This window comes from Hippoglossus hippoglossus, chromosome 7 (assembly GCF_009819705.1).
Source record: "Hippoglossus hippoglossus isolate fHipHip1 chromosome 7, fHipHip1.pri, whole genome shotgun sequence".
In the NCBI taxonomy this organism is placed as follows: Eukaryota; Metazoa; Chordata; class Actinopteri; order Pleuronectiformes; family Pleuronectidae; genus Hippoglossus; species Hippoglossus hippoglossus.
The window spans coordinates 13,475,827-13,497,944 of NC_047157.1; the positions used below are offsets into that span (position 1 = coordinate 13,475,827).

Below are 22,118 nucleotides of genomic sequence, written 5' to 3' on the forward strand. Positions count from 1 at the left end.
AGAAATGTCGTAGTGTGAGATATGTGATCCACTCGGTCAGCTGTTCCAGTCATGACCGGGTCGGACTCTCTTACCTCAGCTGTCGGAGGACACTCACTGGACTGCGGTGGGGAAAGTAGAGAGGAATGGTTGTACGTGATAACTTGACTTCACTCAATGATTGTCTTCTCTAAGCTGCCACCGGAGCACCCTAATTTATTAGTCTAGCTGTGAAGGGAAATGCAATCATCACATGGCGTCCGCATGCGTTTCCCCCACTGAGCTTTAATTAAGATAATAACACTCAGCATCATGACATGGCGTCTAATGTTTAACACTTGTCTACGAGGATTATCTTCAAGGCCACGAGAGTCACAGTTTCAAACTCCAGTAGCATCAAGCAGACGTGTGTTTGCAGAACTAGAATCTGCGAATGGATGATGGGATTTGATAGGGTCACAGTGTGACAGAACAGGAAGTCCCAACATATTACTGGGGGCTTATGCTCAGCTGTTGGGATGTTATTGCCAATTATAAAGGTCCAGAGCGCCCATTTGACACCTCTGTTCACCTGATGCTCTCATTCTGTGAACTGCCTGTGTATGATCAAATAAAAAGATTCACAACATTATCTGTGATCCTCTGTCTCTAAAGGGCTGGATTCCTTGCTCCTGCCACTCCGACAGTCAGATATGTGCCTGGTTTGCATTGCCTTTGCTTCATGGGTACTGAAGACTGCAAACCCACAAGTTGGAGATGCCTGGAAAGCTGGTATGCTAGTTCATACGTAGCAGTAATTTAGTTTCATATAACTGAAAGCCTGCACATGCAGCTTTTTAAAGACTGAAATTACACAGTAGTTATTCTGTCACAGTGTATTTGTGTTCATTCTCTAATAAGTAACACAATGACTAACCTTTTCGTTGTATTGTACTTTCACAGTTCTGTTGGCAAACGTAAGTGCCCTGTCAGCAATCCGATACCTGCGTAAGTACGTCAAGATGGAGGCGGCAGCTAGCGAGAAGGAATTACATCACAACTGAGGCCTGATCTCTCTGCCCTCGATACACGTCACCATTGAAATTATCAATTTTCCCGTGAATCCTGGATCTGAGTCACTGCAGGACCTAGTTCCTTGGACGAATATGACACGTGTTTAGTGTGCTGTTCCATGATTGCTCTGTAACTGCTTTATTAACTCAAGTTTCACCGACGCCTTCATAGAATGGAAAGAGTTTCGTTTAATAACAGCTGTTCTGCTTCGGCAGGGCGAGATGAGACGTGTATTTATCGGACAGGAGACTTTACAGGTTTGAGACGATTGTAAATGAGGTTTCAGTGAGTGAGATTAGCAGCAAAGCTCGGCTGAGTTGAGGATGTTTGATGAACTTGTGATAAATGGATTAACTTGAATCCCTGAAAAACAATTTAAATGGTGCTGTTGGAGCATGTTTTGTTTCCACTACTTTTATGTAGCAGCTGATTTTATCCAAAGGGACTCTGTTGACTATTTCATGATATGAATGAGATCATATCTGTTGCAACATTTTCCACTATGACAAAACCCCCATAGTTGTTATTGTGTCATTTATTTGGGAGCTGTATTCTTTGCCAGTGTTCTTATTATGTATTTTATGAATTTGATTTTCATGATAGATGATTTATAGAAGACTGTACAGTATTTTATCTAAGTTGCTCTGTGAGCTGTTCATATTTCGTGGATCGACGTCAGTTTAACAACATTAAATTGAATTGTGTGCAGTGTGTTGTTATTCCTCTGAATATTCCTGGAGTTTCAGCTTTCCAAACACTAGAGGGCAGCACAAGCTCACATGATAATATGAATTGGATCAGCTGAGTGAGCTGCAGTTTTCAAGTAATTAATAATAATCCAAAATGCCCTAGAAATCTAATCTAGGTCAAAATAATTAGTTTGATTTAATACATTATGATAAACTTATTCAACATAATTTCCAAGTATTCAGAAGAGATATTTCTTCACTAATATTAATGTATTTTTCTCCAGTAGATGGCGTGGTGGAGCTATAAAATGCATTGTGTCCTGCTGTTACAGAATTTTCATACAAACACTCAGCTGATTGGATTTTTATGCAGTTTTCATGCATTTCACTGATAGGGACCAATTTTGGCTTTTAAAGCCCAGAAAGGGAGGGAATCCTACATGAATGATATCTTGTTGGTTTTTCACATCATTTCATCAAATATAATCAGTTTCACTCATCAGCTTTATCTTGTTTCAAAAGAGCAAATATATGCAGTAGTATACTGTATTTACTGTAACATACATACAACAGATTTAACAGTCCCATAAAAATAAGAATAAACGGATATACGGGATTAACTTCTACTTTTATTGCCAAATATAAATAAACACCTCAAACAAAAATGGAAACGAGGAAGCCATACAGTTATCAGTACAATGCTGTAGTGACAGCAGCACCTTTAAGGCAGTCCGTTAAAGCCACATCTATTTGTCTTAATGTATCATAATAAAATAATATATGTACAACATTTACAAAAATATACATCCTTGACTATAACAAGCCCTCTTGGAATGCTTTTTATAGCTTTCAGCTGAAACAAAAAGACATTTAACAGCATGTTAGAAAATACTTATATAATTAAAAACGGTCAGTTCTTGCACTCGTATGAAAGCTTTAGTGCAACCAGCTGTCTTCTCTGTCGAATGCTACATCACAAACAGACAGCTGAAGTGCGACTCTGTCACTTTCATAATATTTTTATTTAGCCTGCTGCTTTGCATACTTGCACTCATCGTCCGACTGCTCAACTGCCCAACCTCTGACAACGCAGGTCTCTTGATCTGCCGGTTCACACTGTACACAGCAGGAGCAGCACAGGCTGTGCTGGTTGGCTTTTATTATCCCTCTGATAGAGATCTGTTGTTTGCACACGTCCAGACGAGTGGCCCGGCTATTGTTTTGTTTTATGACCATCTTTGCTGGGTCGCCATGGCACCAAGGCCTCTGGCCCCATAGTCTAATCCTGTCCAGTGTGTCGAAATTCCAGACGTTGGCTGATTCATTCCAGTATCACAGTCGTACTCCCAAATGTTGTCATAGTCCATTTCCTGGTCATCTGGTTCTGTTGGTTCGAGGTACGAGTGGTGATCTATAGGAGCGAGAGAAGATTCCCAGGCTTTTAGTTCTGAACAATGAAAGACAAAACATCGCCTTGACTGAATAAACTTTGACATAGCTCCAAAGCACTTATGGTGTGATTGGCTTTATTCCAACGTGTAAACAGTCAAACTGCCAGTGCAACATGCCACTGCTACTCCACCTTCATTCTTTCTAAAGATACAGCAACATGCAGCCTGCCAGATAAAATCACTTGTTATATCATAGCACGGTTAAGACTTAATCTAAAGTAAATTCTAGTCTTGTTTTATGTGATAAAAGAACCTGTAGAAACGTGTGTGAGACAGTTGTGTGCTGTCAGTCACATTGCACCGTGTTCTCTTAATTCCATCCAATGGAATTTAGAGCCACAATGGCTGTAATGGTATCGGCTCATTTGTGTGTTTCCTGCACTTTCAGTTCCGTAGCTTTTAACCTTCTGTCTACCTGCTGACAGACCAGAGAGTTAAATCAGTCCAGAGCGTCTGCCGTGTTTAATTTAAGGTATAATGGAGTGTGAGCTATGTTGTGTGTCCTTGCTGGTGCTTAGGAAGGCAGCAGCCAGTGTTGACTTTCATAACTGACACTTGTGGGGAAATACGATGCTGCAGTGTTTGCTATGATTTGAATGAGCACCCACCGTTGCTCAATAGAAATATAGATTCTATGCAGCCGTGCAATGAAAACAAGCACGCTCCTCTTTTTGTTTGACACAATGAGGCATGTTTAATCAACTGATCTTTTTTTGGTCAGGACAGTAATTTTGTAATGATTTATGATCAACTGTTGAACATGCAGTCAACACACGTGTGCACTAATACACACAAACAGAAGAACGTTTGATCAGGTTCATGGGTGCATGCCCTCAGTTGTTACCTGGTGAGTAGCCGTAAGGGAGCTGAGAGGTGTTCCTCGAAGAGCTCGACGGGAGAATCATCTGTCGACAGATGTGAAAGGGAGAGAAAGTTACGTCCCGTGTTCAACTCAAACAAACATTCTCATATTTCATGAAAATATCAAAGACTGTTTCACATATGGCACCTGTTCAAACATCACCTGCAGAACAAGTGTATAAACTTGCTCTGCTACCACACAGAGCTCCATCGCTGCACTTTGCACCACTACATTCCAGGAACAGGAGCGTCCTGAGAGATGAGTACTGTAATGTTTCTCACCTGCTCTTGCAGTTGGCCGGGCACGGGCAGGAGCTTTAGCCTGGAGACGGCCTCGGCTCTCTGCTCTGCGTGGCTTTGAGGACCTTCCATGTCCAGGCTCAGAGCCTGTCCCTGGGTGTTGGTCAGAACCAGGCTTCTCCTGCCGCGCTTGCCCATGGGAGGGGTGTGGAGCTGGAAGGAGGGCGGTAGGAGCTGCTGCTGCTGCTGCTGGTGGTGGAGGTGGTGCATGTGGTGTTGAATTGGCTCTTGCCAGCTCTCCTCCTTTAATAAAATTCATAAAACGTTGATTTAGTAATGAGGGTAAATCTTGTTATTAAGAAATTACTTTTGAATTATTTAAGTGTGTGACCAATTTGATGTGACCAGAGACTAGCAAATATTATAAACTTAATTCTTAAAGGTAAACACACGTTCAGTAATTAATTTGAATATACAGACCCAGAATAAATAATTGCTGGTTGTTATTAAGTCTCTGCACAAACAGTGCCTGATCTTTCTTACTTTTTCACTGAAGTGTGTGTGTGCGTGTGTGTGTGTGTGTGTCTGCGATGCTTGATATCAGAGAGGCTGTGCAGGTGTAAATTGAACCTATGGATCCAGTATCATTGACCCACTTACCAATGGCATGGCCTCATCCAGGGAGTAGATTTCGGGACTGCACGGCTCGTCGTACAGCGGCGATAAGGGTTGTCGGGGAGTGCACATGTCCGAGTGGCGCTGTGGGCCGTTCAGGGAGTAGTTCAGGGATGTTTGAGGTGTGCTCCAGCTGTTCGACTAATCAGAAAAAGGTTCGGACAGACAGAGGCAGGAGTTAGTTTAAAACACCAGCTGATGAGAGGCATATCAATCACTTATTTCCCCTCGTCTCATCTGACTTTCTCTCACATGCTCCTCAGATTCACATGAGCCAATAACATAAACCAGATCCGATTACCAAGTAGAGGATTTGGACTAATGCCAGTTCTGATCTGCAGCAGTGCTATGCGTTGTCTCATAAATCAGCTGTCAGTGTTGTGTTTAAAACTCTTAACTGCCATACGTAATGCGAGGATGTTCCATCAGTGAAGGTTTAGTGATTGGTGGCTTTGTTTATCGTAATTAAATGTAATAGAGGTCTCATTCTTTGCACTATCACATAAATTATTCTTTCAGCGTCGATTCTGCACTATTATCTCATTTGTTATCACATATCATGACCCCACTTGTCCTCCTGCTCGTATCTATTTTAGTAGCTGCACACGTGACATGTAAAATAAGTCAACGGTCTCTGAGGGAATATTCGGTTATCGGGTTAGACGCCAGACTGAATTACCTTGACAAGTGGGGCTTTCTCCAGCCGCTGCGGGCTGACATGGTGCAGGGCAGAGTATGGCGTGCTGTAGACCTGAGACCCCACCGAGCTCTCGGCAGGCTGGAGGTAGGAGTTGTGCTGCGGTGAGGAGTAGCGCAGTGACAAAGGTCGTAGGTCACGCTCGGGCCTGGTGTGGGAAGACATGCTGTTGTTCCTGCTGCCCAGGCGGGCGGTCTCGGCTGAGGAGGGGCGGCTGGAGCTGTACTGTACGGAGAACAAACACAACCAGGGCAAGAGTCAGCCAAGAGTCATAGCCAGTGCTGGGATGTATATTCGTTACAGTACCTGTACTCACATGGTTCTATTTTCAGTTACTTTCTACTTTTACTCCACGACATATACTTTATCATCAAATATACCGTATGTACTTTGTACCTCACTACATTTTTTACAATGCATTGTGTTACATGTTCACATTTGATTATATTTTTCATAAATAATGAATAACGAGGGGGAATTGGTCCATAGATCCAATCAGATCATTAGACCCCGCCTCCTGCTGCAGCAGCATTACTGGGGATGAAGAAACACCTGAAACACCACCTAGATTCAGCCATTAAAACTGACAATATGTTTTCAGGAGCATCATCTGAAGCTTTCTTTATAAATAAGTAGTCTGTACTATTAAATCAAACTGAATATACAGTAGGCTCAGTTAATGATGTAGTAGACTATTGCATTAGGGAAGAGGACTTAATACTATAAAGTATATTTAAAAACAAGTATTACTTTTACTTGAGTAGAAACGTTAATGTGGTACTTCTACTTTTACACAGATAGAGTCAGAGATTTTAACCAGTGAGTCCTTGTAGAGCAAATATATGAAACAGTTTCTCCTGTTTACATCATTGTTTTTTATCTTCATTTTGTGTTTTTGGAGAAAAGAGTCTCTATCAATTTAATAGGGTGAGCGGTGGTTCAGCTGAACAACAACTTGTCTTCTGGGCATTGAGCCCCCTCCTCGCTCAATTGAGTGGGTTAGTCGACCTACACAGCCGCTCTCCTGGGGGAGTTAGCTTAGATGTCCTGATAGAGCTGAGAGTTTCAGTACTTCTTAAACATCTTTGCTGAATCAGACTTTATTAACCGCGTATTTCTCTATACCAATAAAAACTTACTAAAAAATATAAATATTATAAAAAACTGTTATGATTTTTTTATTGAAAGGCCTGAGGATTCCCTATTCCTCCTCTGTGGGTGCAAGAGGAGCCGTTAGGTATCTAGACCTCACTTAATAATTAACTTTGTAAAGGACATGTGTTGCTGCTCAGCTCCACCAAAACAAACATTTGTTCTATGTCTAAAGCTAAATCCGTCCACATTTATATCTGTGCTAATATTGTACTGATGGTGCATTAATTAGTCCAGGAACAGTTGAACGTGAGAATTGACACATGGCTGACTTACACAGAGCGGTTCAGCGTATCCTGGGGTGAGGGGGTTGTCTTCATGAATGGGTAGCTGAAGGTTGTGGGGCCCACGTCCGCTTGTCGACTGGCTGAACTTAAGGGACTCACTTCGTCCTTGGCTGTTTCCACTCCACCTGTCGAACTGTGGAGCCTAGAAATAACAGGACCCAGAAATTAAACATTTAAAAAAAGATATTTTGACCAAGACCAAATTTGACAAATGTAGTTATTGTAAATCATATCATAGTTATTTTGATTTGATTTACAAAAGAGGCAGGGCCATGTTGTCTGTGTGCTCTTTCACTTCTACTCATACTTGAACCCTCCCATGTCCCCACAGGTTCACAAACCAAGTGTGGATAGCTTCCTTGATAGTTATGGATAGTTACAGTTGTGAACAATGTAATAGTTTGTGGTCCGTGAAAGGAAGGGGGGGGGGGGTCTCACCTCTTTTTGCGTCGGAGTGTAGATGATGTCATACACAGGGGGCGGGGGGGTGAGAACAGGCACGTCAGCAGCTTTGAAATGCTGGATCCAGTCGCAGAACGTGGTCCTATCCAGACACGAAACCACTATGGGGTTGATGAGCTTCCCTGGGAAGAGAGGAGCGGGGGGGGGGGGGACAAAGGCTGTCATTCGGTCCAGTCGCTCGCTGGAATGTGCTATAGTCAGATTGTCATTCATTGGGGATAAAACCAGCTCATTCATAGAGGGGTTTTACTCTGTGACACTGGTAGATCCATGCAAAAGGCCACTTAACATAAAGCTTGCATAAGAACACACACCCATTAAAATCCCCTTAACATGTCCAGAGTAGAGCAGCTCACTGATTCACTGCATTTACCTTCAATCATAAAGGTGTTGGGCTTGACGTCTTGGCAGGGTGTGGTCACAGTAATCATGTTGAGTGGAAGTTTCCCCTGTAATCATAATGACTGTTAGACACACTACACAGACATAAACAATGGAAACGCTTCATGCACACACCTCAGGATATTAGTAAGTATAGAAGAGTGGTACCTTGTAAAAGAGCCCGTCGTTCTCCTCTGATAGGATGATCAGTGTGGCTGGGTACATCACCAGGAGTCTGTCACTCTGTTCCTGTCGACACAAGATAATAGCTGATAGTGAGCTACGTGTGTCAAGACCAGTCAACCATTGTCTGATGATTTGTTTACATATTCCCATAATAAAAATTTCAACACCAATATGACGGATGATTCCTCGGTGGAGATGTCTGGTTCTCCCTTCAGGTGCTCAGAAAGGTTTGGCACATTAAAGTCAAAGAGAATCTAAATCATATTAAAGCTTAATTTTAACTCTCATATATGTATCTCTGAAAAGTTCTCTTGTTTCGTTGTTGTACAGGAGCGAACGGCACCTAATCCTTTAATCTGAAGGTAAGAAAATAATCTCCAGTCATTCTGCCTTGGTGAAAATACAACTATGAATAACACAAAGCACAGAGGCGACCGTGAGACCCAAGGCAAACATTAAAAAAACACCAGTGTTTATCCTTTAATACTCTGTTGAGAGGCACAGTTTAAATCCCAGTGAGATCTTCAGTCCGGCCGGCCGTAGGGGCATTTAAAGGTGCGGCAGACGAGCAGTTTATGTTTCTTCTCCCTCTCGGAAGGTGTGTCTGGACAGACAGCTGACATTCCAGCTGTGAGGTGAGTTGAGTCACTGTGAGCCTGGCGAGCGGCTCTCACACAACCAGGCCCTAAATCTCACACACTTCAATAGGGACTGGCGCTCGGGCCCATACAGATAACCACGCATGCTGTGTCATGACTCCGGTTTTTTACTGGTTGTTATGTGAAGCTTTATCAACATTATTTTTTTGTGCTCATGTCTGATCTGGTTCGCACAGAGTCGTGTTTTCTTCACCGGCTAGTTGCAGGTGTCTGACACTGTTTTGCACCTTGATAGAAAAATAAGGAAACCAGAGTTACATCTGCAGCAGAGGCACCCTGTTGCCAAAAATATGGACTCCACCCATTTCAGTCACTCCTCACATTGTGTTGAGGTAGTGTGTGTGTTGCGCAATTTCAGAACTGTGAGTCACCTGGATTTTGAGCTGATGTTATTGAGCTTGTTAAATTAGAAAATTTCCCAGAGTTTGAAACCATGGTGTATCCCTACAGGCGGCTGTAGTCAGGAGTTAATGTGGGATACGGCAGGTCGGGGAACCCTGACAACAAACTACCAATCACGTGATTGTCTCTACCCGTGGCGCCACTGCACATTCCCATAAATAGTTAAGAACCCAGATCATGTGTTTTATCTCTGCGTGACCAGAAATGATGATTCACTCTAGATAAACAGCGGTGATGTCGTACCTGACAGGGCAGGTGCTGCAGCCGGACTTTGGTGACATAGGTGATGGGGCCCAGGCTGTCTCGCTGAGAGCCCTCCCACTCGTAGATGGGCTCTCTGTTGATGGAGTTTCTCAGCTCCTCTCTGCCCTCGGGAGCCTTGTCTTGGTTCAGCTACAGAAGGTACACAGGGGAAAACAGAAGTCATGAAGAATCGTCAGCAATGTAAATATTACCAGTCCTCTGCCCTTAAGCAAATTTAAGCGTCGAATGTTTGTTCATCTAAGCTAATGCTCACAAAAACATTGTCAGCTCAGTTATTTTCTCGTGACACACTTAGGTGCATGTGTTTCATCAGCCGTTCCCCCACCTGTGGGTGTGGAGTCGACCCTGTGCAGATGTGAGTTTGATATTGACTGTGATGTGGTCAAGGCCACTCCTTAGTATCCAGGCCTCAGGGAGAGCCAGCAGTGACCTACTTGACTCATCAAATCTACAGGCTCACACACATCCTGTTTTCAGGAGCGGCTGAAGCCAAACCACTTTCTTGGCTAATCCACCAGGTGGGTTAAAAGATGATAACCACATTTTGTTGCAGTTTTTTATGCAGCTTGATATAATATAACAGGTTATTTCGAGATAGGTGGCAATTAAAAAGTTTTGTCTGTCTTACCTTCACTCTGGTGAAGTTTTCGGTTGTAGTTGCGGTGCCTCCATTTGCCTCAATGCTTTCCTTCAGAAGGCCAAACCAAAGGTCCAGCTCGTCTTGGTTGGCACAGTAGACAATTATGGAGCTGAGGCTGACACCTGCAGGGTGCAAAGGTCACAAGGTCAAAAAAGGAAAGTGTCTTTTGTGAATTTTCTCTCTCAAGTCTTTTTTCAGGAAATTCTCTGACGCATTGGTTAATCATTGACCGTGAGTCCACACACCGCGTTCTTGGCTGTTTAGCACAAGTTATGTAATAAATGTTAACACATGTTGAAATGAGTAAACCACATATAAGACCTACTGTGAGAAGATCTAACGTCTGACCTGCGTCCTCTGGTATTTAAAAGTCAGAGCAGACTCTCTCTCCCCCTCACAGTGTTTACTCAGGAGGAATGACCAGGGTCTGGGATGAAAAGAGCTGGAATCTCATTCTATCTATCAGTCCCACACATACCACAGATAACCAGTACAGATAGTTTCACTCTAGCCCCTTGGCTTTGTGTGGTAATTGTCTGGAAACATGGCCCACTGACTGCTCCTGAAGTCGGGACTGTGGAATCTGTTCACCTTGACCACCATGTGCTCCCCTAGTTCAAACAAGACGAGTGAAGGGAAAACTCTTGGGACTGGAAGCACATTGCTACTCTGTCAGTTTATAGACATTATTAACTATTGTTAAAGGTAATTAAGTCTCATTATCTAACTTTCACAGCAACGTAAACTCAAACTGTGTAAAAGCTTACAGGGATTTTTACAGACTGTCTCGTGCTGTGTTCGCTTCGTCACCCATAAACTCACCAACACCACTCCAAACTAAAGCTGAATCATATTTCCGCAGCGCTCATGGAGGAAAGCACTTTGTGAGAACCCTCATTTGACTCAGACGTTTGACACGCTTCCGCTACATATTTCCTGTCCGTGGTGAATCCCATAAAGCAAATGAGAGTCCACACTGCAACAAAAGCTGGAACACAATACCACAAAATAACAAGCTTGATCCGGGAAAGTCAAGTGAGTGTCAATATTGTGACAGTGGAGGCGGTTCCGATGTCAGTCAGATAGAAACTATAATCAAATGCAAACAAAGAAACCGTCCATTTTTTAAATTCTGTAGTTTTACATTAGTCCCTGGCAAGAACCACAGCCCCGTAGTCCCCACAGCATCACATTTCTACTTAATGAAAAGAAATCGAGCCTCAGACTGTTTTCGTCTACCCAGAGTTCAAAAGCTAAGTGGCATTTCCACCAGGCATTAACCGGAGCAGTTTTTGGAATGTGCCATAGATTATACGCAGTGACAAGGCTAAGAGCGGTAGCCGGGCTTTTCTGCACGACAGCTGGGCCGACTGAAGTGCACCTGTCGTCTAACAAGCAGGGTCTTAAGGGCTGCTTTGGCCCCCTGACCAAGGGTGAAGGGGGCCCGGCTCTAGTTAGTCTTGGGGTTGAGTGGAGGTGAAGGGGGTCGCAGCACCTTTGAATCACTGGAATGTGACAACATACGAAATGCTGCAGCTTGAAAATAGCGTGTGATTTCTTGCAGTGAGGAGATTTTTTTTACTTTGATCCATAACTTAAAACAGAGCAGACCACCAGCAGAGGGAAAAAAACTGAGTATGCGTAATAAATTAAGATAAATAATTGAGACAACTGCTTTAATTCATCCTCTGTCTTTTGTTTTTGAAGTCTGACGTTTGCAGTTGACTTCTAGACACCCTGCTGGATTTGTTAATCAATCAGGCTGAGTGATTGATTAGATAAATTCAACACAACCAATAAAAGTCAAAACAGATGATTATGACATTCCAGGGCTCGGTGCCAACAAACACTTGTGTCCTCTCTACGCTGGAGTTGAACTTACCGTTTATTTGAAAGGCGAATTCCTGGGGTTGACTGTGGTTGCAGTTCTGCTGCAGGTTACAGATGGAGAGTTCTTTCAGCGGAAGAGTTCCCTGAACACAAGACAACAAAAGGTTCAATCACGCTTCTTTGCGCAAAAACATTCTCTCATTCTGTCACTAAAAGCGCTCACGGCAACATTTCCATTTCCAACTACTCCGTTTGAGCCAACTGTTCAGCTCTTAATTGTATTATCTTAAACCATAACTCTGAGGGAACCCTTGAATCCCAGCATACTTAGCATTTCCCATCATCTACAGTATATGCTAACTTATACTGTACGAAGGTGCATAGCTGTCTCTTTTTGACAAGAAGTTAAGCTGACAACAGACACAGTCAAATGATGATTAATGGCTGCTCACGCTTTACACATGGTGAAGTAACTTAATCATACTTTCTGTTTACAAACACTCTGCTGACTGACAGGGTCAAAAGGTACGATTATGTAAAATAGAAATCTGCCCCAAAGAATGTTTTATAAAATTTCAAAATGAATCCTGGGAATGATCATAGCGAAAGATAAAGCGGAGCATTTGAAAGGATCAGTCGTGAACATTTTGAAATTGTCAAAGTGAAAGCAAACTCACCTGGTATGTTAGTCCAGTTGTGTTGTTAGAGACAAAGTGAAGGTGTGTCTGGAAGAGATCCAGGTAACAATCATGTATATCCTGCGGAGATAATAGGGAAAATCATAAAATGTCCTGTCTAAGACGTAATACACTGTAAGAAAACTACAATCCTTGTTTTACAGAGCTATCACGTTTCACCTACTACGTGTTCGGGTTTCAAAACACACACAGGAGCTGATTTAACATGACGCTGCCCTAATTGGAAAACTGAGCGATAGAATCAGCTGGTTTAGTGTTGATGAAATGAACCCTCGCACACACAGGCACATGTCTGGACACCCATGATGTTCCGCAATGTGTCTTTTCCTGATGTTGGTCTCAGATGAGAATCATTTTACAATCACAAAGATCAATTGTTTTTAAGGTTTCTCACTTCCTGTATTTATTAGCTCGGTTTTTGTGTGCGTCTGTTTGTTTGTTTGTTTGTTAATCAGATGCTGTATGGTGCGTGGAAGGACTCATTAAAATGTGTTGCAGATCCGGATCAATGGATCTTGATGAAAAAATCCGGCATGTTTATGGGGCTGATACGTATGAATGTATGAAATGGATCTAGTAAATTTAAATGTATTTCCTTAAGCTGACTGCCATTTTAGTTCCTTATTCATGCCATGGGGAACTGTTTTCATCGTGTTAAGCACTTGTGTTTGTCTCAAAAGTCTCACACAAATTGAGTCGTCAGTTGATCAGAATGTCTTGTTCTTGTATCACCTGCCGATTCGTGGAGCGCCTACGGGAGATGTTCTGATTTAGCAGAAATGACAGGGATTTCCAGAAAGGTGTGTCTTCTTTGAGCTGTGATTTTAAAGTAACTTGTTTAGCAATCTTCTTTGTTTGTCAACACTTTGGTAAGTCACGCCTCCTTTGTGGTGTTCCTCTAGGTCTTACACTTTGTGTTCTTTTGGCATCATGATGCCCTTCCGTCCAACAATCTTTCCTTTCTACTTTTTGACAGAGCTGTTGTGTCACAGCTTTGATAAATTGCAGTTCCCACAGTGCGGAGACGTCACGTCCTCTATCAGTCCCTGGGATCAGAGGAACTCTCTCTCTCTCTCTCTGCCCTGAGGTTTTCTCTGGGAGATGTTTCACAACTGTAGCAGAAGCAAGCATGTCCAAACACAGGCTGCGGTCCGCTTCATGGAAAACCGCTTGGATTATTCACTGCCTGCCACTACGTCAATTTCACAGCGAGTTTCAGTGCGTCTGTCCATGTTATTCTCCACCTGTTTTTTTTGTTTTCCTTGGTGGGGGATTGACACTCACGCTGATCACATGGATGACTGGCATGATGTGTCATTGTAGGCTTGGTCATTGTTTCAGACCCCATTAACCACAATGAGGATGTGCAGCATTAGTTTTGTTTTCCTTTATACTTGCTTTCCCGGTGTTTCAACATCGTCATTAAAAAGTTGTTTTCGTTTCGCTCACCTGGCACTGGAGGAAGCGGAAACGGACTTTGGAGCTGTGAATCATGCGTCCGTAGTTCTTCACATTGATGCTGCTCTTCTTCCAGCCGCTGGCCGGGTCGTAAGGAAACGGAGGATTCCATTTTATGTTGTCTATTGACTGCAGATCTTTTTGGCACATTTCCTGCAACCAATCATAATGTCAGTAAAAATAAACAGACATTTAAAGCAGTTCTCTCTGGTATGAGTTTCAGGTTAGTCTCCTGCGAGCTGAGGGAGGGTTCTTACCTTCCTGGGGGTGACAGTGCACAGGATATTGATGATGCTGTTGGACTTCTCCTGCCCCTCTTGGGGATAGTTTTTGCGAAACAGGCGGCTGCTGCTCAAAAAAAAGGAAAAACCACGTGTTACCACTCACTCTCCAGTGTTTACCAGCTATTCATTGTTTGCTGTTCAGCTCAATCCCAAACGGCAGAGTCATCAGGGAGCATTTCCTGTTCTTGTCAGTTTACCGTCACCTACTGTTATCAGATGCAGAGATGAACTTAACACACCCGTCTTTGCTCAGACTGTTTTGCATTTCAAGTTCAGTGGCAGAGACTTAATTATCTGTTTTTCTGCTCTTTACCTGCGCTGAGGAGTTTATGTTTTCACCCCTGTCTTTTTGTTTCATGATTGGTTTGTATGTTTGTTTGCAAGCAAAATCACATGAAAACAACTAAACGGATTTACGTGAAATGAAGTCTGTGGTATAAATCAGGGAAGAAGCCATTGCGAGACATGGCATTTTTCAAATTTTTTGCTATTTCCCAGGGAATCATTCTTGTTGGTAAAAACAGGCAGATTTAGGGCACTTATATCTTTGAATGTGTGAAATTTGGTAAAGCTTGATTACATTTTAGGGGACTTTGCTCTAGTGCCACTCTGGTTTTCAATGTCAAATTTCACAGTGGGTAAATAACTTTGAATTGTGTTTTTTTTTTTATCTCGCGTAATGTACAGTGGATCAACCAGAGACCCTTCCTTTGTCCTCGGTCCATCAATGCCAACCATTTAAATGATAAGAACAATCAGCTCTTATGTTTCTTATATTAAGGATGTGCATAGGAAAATCAGCATTCAATGTCCCTCTTTGTTTTGCATGACCCTCATCTGTTACCATCAGTGTCACGTCTCTACGAGGAAGCTCCCCCACTGCAACGATAAGACTGTGGGACTGCTTTTACAGTCTCAGCTTTCAGTTTATCTGCTTATCTGCACATATGTGTACCAGTGTCCTCGGTGCAACAACGCAGGCTTTTGTTTTCACGGTGGGAATCAAGGTCTGTCTCATCAGGAAGTCCATGTCCAGCATCAATCACTGACAAGTGTTCGGTGACGGATACTATTCTGCCACGTCCCTGTTTAACTTGTGCTCACGTACACAAGAGAAAAATATTAATAACGTGCACACTGATGCAATCTGCTGTTGCAACGTGAAAGAGGAATGTAGATAATAGATAGGTAGTTGATTTACACACCCAACATTCTCCAAATCGCTGCTGTGGTATTCAATGCACCTCACTCCCCTCTCTCTGAAGGGAATACCTGACCCTGGCCTGATTCAGCAACACAAAGAGCGAGTAGGGTGCACAGGAAGCAGGAACACTGAATGCATTGTTCCTGTGCTGATCCATCAATCCCACTGGGAAGGTGTATAAGCCCAGAGTCGTTGTTTTGGTTTTTTTTGCCCTGTCTCTTATTTTTATTTGAAAATGAAGAGCAACATGACACATTCTATCAAACCAGACCCTGAATCATCACACAGGACAGATGTTCTGTAGCAGAGGTTAGTCAGAATCAGATGTGCTGGTCCAGCAGAGTGGGCTGCGCCAATTGTAACATGCCCGGGCAAATAATCCCAACGGATTCAAGAAGACCAGATATAAAAACTAAGTATGTCTGTCATTTCCTGTATTTTATGCCTTCATATCAGATCACTACACGCTATCAGGTGCCATAAACCCAACGGTTTCTTTTATGGATTATAATTGCCCTCTTGTGATCTTGATAATGATTGTGGGTCAGCTCCTGACTTTGGGGGGGAAACCAGATTGACTTGACAGCTGGCAGATCATCTTCAGAGGGATGCAAAGAGGAGGCAAATGGTAACTGGATCATTGACACCGTTGCCCAGACAGGCACCACTCAGGCACGACACCCAGACTATGCTGCATAACCATATGATCCTGACAACCCGGCGTCACAAAATTCACAACCTACATTTAACCCCACTGCTCAAACCCCGAGAAATACCAGGAATTCCTTCCGGCTGAAACGCGGAGTCTAAAATAACAAACGGCAGTCAAGGGCAGGACATGTGCTCTGAGTGAACACACTGAGGCGAGTACAGTAAGAATCCCCAGGACAGGTTGGATTGTTCTTACCTGTTTCTGCGTATGAAGCTTTTACTGGAGAATCTGAAGTTGTGCTGGGGGACACATGACATGCTGCTCCCCATGCTGCTGTGCTCTGTGAGGCTTCTGCTGCTGCTCTGTAGACAAATGAATCCTGTGATGGAAGAGTGTTATCCAGTAGTGCGGTGTGTGTTTGTGTGAGTGTGCTCCCTGCTGAAGTCAGACTTGTACTGAGGGAGAAGTGGGCAGGGTGTAGAAGTCAGACCGGTGAGAGAGTGTGTGCGTAACAGGGGTGGAGTTTGGGGCTGTGTCAAAGACAGTGAGTGTGTGGGTGTGTGTGTGTGTGTGTGTGTGTGCGCTGAATAACCAGTAGGACTCACACCTTCTGTGAGTTGCCTCTGTCTGTTAAATCAATCCCAACAACAGAGACCAGGGGTGTGGGGGGTGTTCAGGGAGAAGTGTGCCATTTCACACCTTCCAGGGGCCAAATGGGCCTCATTGTTGTTTGACCGCTGCAATGAGTGCTCACTAAACATGGATGGTGTGTGTCACTCAAAGGCAAGATGGGAGCTTCCATTGGCATGTCCAGACATGGAAAATGCCTGCAGTCTGTTTATTATTGACTCACATGCTCAAACTCAACAAGTGTCATTTGGAAACTGCAAGTATCTGGGAAAATTTATGTTTCACAATTATAATTGATCTATTGGTTTGGAAAGAAAACTGCGTAGATGTAAAAAATAGGCCAAAGCGCCCTGGAATATTGAAACTGAGACAGATAATTCATTTTAGTGTATCACACGATTAGATTGTTCTGTCTTTTCTTTGTGGCATATTTTTCTTTAGCATTTCATCACATTTTGGGCAGTCGTCTGTCACAGGCATTGGAAGTCAGGATGGTTCGAACTGCACGTATGTGTGTGTATTCAAATGCTCTATTTTCCACAAGGCAATGGGTGTATGCAAACATGTCTAGTTTGCATGTAAGGTGTTTGTTTGTAAATGACATATCTGCCAACAAAATTGTTGAGGCACAAGTTTACTTATAGGGTTTTATCATTATTTATTATCTTGCCAATATAGTCTAAAGTTCATTATACAGTCAATCCCATCAATCAAACCATTCCCATTTAGACATTTAAGGAATTCTGTTATTTAAAAAGTATTTGTTTTAGGTTACAGCATTGAATACTCTACACTAGTTTCCCGGCTTGTTTGCCTTAAATGATCAGAAACAAGTGACCTTATCAGTCAGACGGAGGAGTCAAACCCTCGTGATGGCCTTGTGTTTGCTCATTAATTAGGTCACCGTCTGTGTTGAGCTGCTGCGCTCTATAGTCATCATTCAATGAGAACGTGTGCTGCTCGCTGTCAGGGCGCTCGCTGCCAACCTGCTCAACCAGATTGTTCAAACGGATCCACCCGAGGCTGCAACAGACACCATCCTGTTCACAGCCAACTGTAGACTTCAGGAGTGTTATTGTTCTTCACTCCGTGTGATTGTTCTTCGTTTGATTGATCCCACTACTCACGAAAAAGGTCCAGCAGTTTAATCAATGAAGAAAACTGATTGAATTACATGTGATTTAAATGAAAGTAAATCATGGATCTAATCCTAAACCAATCCTTGGTAATGAGCCTGACTTGTTCTTCAGAATACACAAGTGAATACGTAATATGTAACTTGTGACAAACTCAAACTATAACGGATGTGTAGATGAAAGACACAACATGGCGTATAAGATTTAGGTCATAGAAATCATAAGGAGGAGAACATTTTGATAGTAAGCTAATTAACAAGAAACCCAAAAACTATTTTTTATTTTGGTGTTACTTAAACATTTTAAATAATAATAATAACAACAATAATGATAATAATATAATAATAATAATAATAATAACAATAATACACTTTATTTATTTAGCACTTTTCAAAACACAGGGTGAAATGATACAAGCAATGGAAAAAACTTCAAGAAATCAATAATCAATGGAGCGTGGACAATTTTTTTTGTCCACATATTAAACTTTTTTATGAGACAGTAGGATTTTTACTATCAAGGATCCTGGGCTTAGAAACGTTTTTTTACTTAATCCATTAAATGGGATTGTTACTCTCAGGAAACTGACACAAATTCATTATTTCTCTAATATAGGACAAAGCTAATAATGCACACACTCCTCTGTAATGTACTATGCTTTTACACAGGGTAAATATGTTTAATTTATGTGACTTAAGTAAAAGGGACCCTCTGAATCACTATTGTCCTCGTAGCCGTTTGAGGACTTTATATGTATTATATCTAATTTGGATCCATTGACAGTAATTTGATCCTTTTACTCAGTAATCTAACTGATTACACTATGGTCCCTGTAATTCAACCCATGATGTCATCATTTGAAAACAGGTTTCTTGTCTGGCTGTGGATCATCACTGAAAAAGCAGTAAAACGAACTTGATAATACACGTAGCCGACACGATGACTCATGTCTCTTTCGCAGTATTCCATGAGGAAGGCAGCTAAGAAAAAAACTGCCAGGGATTCTCTACTGGGATGACAATCCAGTTTCAGTCAGTGGTTTCAGAAGAAATGCATCATCCAGTCGTGACAACGATTAAAATCTTGGATCCAGTTCATTCCCAAAAAAGAAAGTAGAAAGTAAGTAGTGCACTACAAGAAAGTAGTGCACGAGTTCCAAAACCCAGAGTGGGGAAAACTTTCCCTAAAATGTAACTCAGTCCTACACACACCTCCACCAAAGCCCAGTACTTCCCTTAAATTGTCAAACTGCACTAAATTGCACACACTCAAAGATATCTGTCCTCTAGAAAATGTTTAAAAACGCCCTATCTCGCAATATTAAAGAAACACCCAGTTTTGTGTTAATCTGTCTAGTAGTTGTTGAGTAATCGTGCTTACAAACAAACAAACGAACTGACTAACCTAGGTGTGACATAACCTCCTTGGCAGAGTAAAAATAGAATAAAATATTAGGTATTATAAACCTCATCATGTAAATGTATTTTCACCCATGACAAGAGTGAAACATCTCACCAGCTATTGCATGAATTTGCCTGAATATTGATGCATTTATTCATTCAATGTTCTCATAGGATGAATCTTGTTTTCTGTCACTCGACAACAACTTAATTCACGAAAAACTACTTAAACTAACGAATGAAATTTCCCTTAACTTTAGTGTTTCAACTTTGAGAGGTGCTACAAGGGTGAGATGGTAAATATATAAAAAAGCTAATGTAACAGATTATACTGTATATATTTAGCATTTACTCACATGCTGTATGCAAGCACATCACCATTCATCTTCAGTTTATAGTATCTACGTATATATAAAATGATGCTATAAGCAATTCATTCTGTAAACAATACTCAATTACAATGGTTCACTTACATAGTCATGTTCAAGTCACATTGATTTCAAAGCTCTACGGCACACACACACACACACACACACACACACACACACACACACACACACACACACACACACCACCACCACCACAGCTTTTAAAGGGTGACTGTTGTTATATGTGGTTGAACTCCTCACATGGGATTATACAAACCAGCTTCTGCCAACGTTTTACAGGACACCATTGAGGAAAGGAGTTAACAGTAGGGAATGTGCCTGTTGTTATACAACTCACCCTGTGGGTAAGTTCACTACAGTAGATCTCACTCCCACAGTTTCTTGTCATATTGCTCAATGGGAAAAGGGAAATACCAGGTACATTTGCCAAAACCAACAGCAGACAGACAGCCCATTCATTTCCCCATCACGTTTCATATGGTGGGACCGACGATTCCTGAATGAGCTGTTTCCTAACAATAACCCACATGGTCATTAAAAATAATGACTTTAGTTTTTGGTACGTTCCAGCTTCAGCCTTTGCTAACAAAATAATAAACATGTCATCCAGCCCCTCAGACCATTTAAGACTGTACCAAAATAAATTATACTTCATACTTTATTTTCCCTAAAGTTGAACCCACCTGTTTCGTTTTAGGAGATGAGAAGAAACCTCAAATCTATTTTCATAATGGCCTTCCCTCCATGTATGCTGGGTTGAACTTTGGCTCTCCCCGAGAAGTCACTCGTTTGTGTTTATCCAGACTCAGCGGGTGAGAGCGGCGGTGCTAAAGTCACACCTCGGGCCACTAAAACGGAGTCTGGATACGAGGCCCCCAACATCAGGTGTCCAACGGAGAGACTCCGACGTGCCAAAGTTCTCACACACGACCACCGTAAAGGATTCTCAATTGGACCTCGGCCCCACTTTGAAGACAAGATCAGTCAAAGTCTGAATGTTTCAGTTTCTAAATTCGCCAGATGCCTGTTTTTGAGACAGACTTTATTAAGTTTATATGATTTATATCTAACATTACTTTTAACAAGAGGTAACAAACATGCACATAGGATTTTTTTATTTTTTTCACAATATCTTAACTTGCATGGAAAGCAACAGATAGTCAGTCAATGGACAGTTACAATCTTATGCAGCTCAGAAACTGAAAGAAATTGTTAAAAGATTTGTTAACAAGTTAAAAATTAAGCTTTATACTTTTCTTTTACCATCAATCATATGAATTTGATAAAAACCCAGTTTATTTGTTATACTGTTCTTTTTATCTTTCATTTTCCTATCCAATAATTTACCTGTTACTATCTGTTACTATCTACCAAACATCATTCTGAATATATTCTTAAATAGTTTTGTAATGATTTTTATGAAGAAGAAGTTGAAGTTTTCTTTAAGAGAGAATTCATGAAAGTATATTTAAGAATTATCATAACCTCAAGTGCTGTTATTACCTTATCGTATCATGCAACATCTGAATGTTGTTAACCTAAAGCAATGGCCACTGACGTTTCTTTGTAGACAGGTTTGTACAACAGGCAAACGTTTGGACAGAATCAAATCAAAATTTCTTCATATTGATAAAACTTCTTGTGCAATTTTAGCAACAAATATACTACTGCAAGCTGTGAAGTTATTTGTGAACGTTATTTCACAAGCTTAAAATATGAATGACCCATAAATGGGAGAGATGCCCCTTGAAATCAGATGTTGTAAACATGGACTGAGATACTTGATGTAGTTAAAAGGACACAGTTAAACATTTACAACAAAATGCCTGTTGGATAATCACTGGGAATTCCTTGGTGAGAACATTTCTGTTGACATTTCTTAGCCTAAGTCTCTTTTCTTTTATTTAGGCTGTGTCTCCAAACAGGTCACAGTAACATGTCCCCCACGATAAACACCAGCTCACTGTCTGTTTCTGAGATTTATCTCTGAAGGCACTGATACAGTACATAGCCATGACACACAGCCTGTGTCTCTGGATTACTATTCATTGCCCGGTTTTTCTGGAGCAAGAGTCATTTCTCTCAGACACAGATTCTGAATATAGGTGGAATGAATGAGTCACTGTATTATGGTAAGTTGTGATTGTATAAGCATCAGGTACAAATCTGGTCCAAAAAGATAAACAAGAGCGTTATAGGTGAAAGTCATGTGTTACCTTTTACGTTTAAATATAATCTCTGGCTGAAAATGTGCTGATGTAGTTGAATTGTAAAGATGGTTGATGTTCATTTAATCCAACTCATTCGTGTAGCTGCCTAATGAACTGTGAAGTGCAGTAATTTGAGTAATGTTCATATT

The 22,118-nt window shown here is 41.7% G+C and overlaps 1 protein-coding gene across 2 annotated transcripts; it reads right to left on the bottom strand.

Annotated features, from left to right (window-relative positions):
* Positions 1-2,337: 2,337 nt before the first annotated feature.
* On the bottom strand, positions 2,338-16,669 carry plekhn1 (pleckstrin homology domain containing, family N member 1). Of its 2 annotated transcripts, XM_034590727.1 has the most exons (17): positions 16,460-16,669; positions 14,322-14,412; positions 14,056-14,217; positions 12,586-12,666; positions 11,961-12,051; positions 10,067-10,200; positions 9,418-9,567; positions 8,096-8,176; positions 7,920-7,995; positions 7,523-7,668; positions 7,074-7,226; positions 5,952-5,956; positions 5,628-5,859; positions 4,934-5,089; positions 4,316-4,576; positions 4,017-4,077; positions 2,338-3,132 (listed from the first exon to the last, which is right to left on the bottom strand). In XM_034590727.1, the coding sequence occupies exons 1-17, from the start codon at positions 16,531-16,533 to the stop codon at positions 2,948-2,950; spliced, it is 2,139 nt and encodes a 712-aa protein (XP_034446618.1). In that variant the 5' UTR covers positions 16,534-16,669; the 3' UTR covers positions 2,338-2,947. The 2 variants fall into 2 exon arrangements, with proteins under 2 accessions (XP_034446618.1, XP_034446617.1); XM_034590726.1 differs by lacking the exon at positions 5,952-5,956 and having other exon boundaries at positions 5,628-5,870.
* Positions 16,670-22,118: the final 5,449 nt, after the last annotated feature.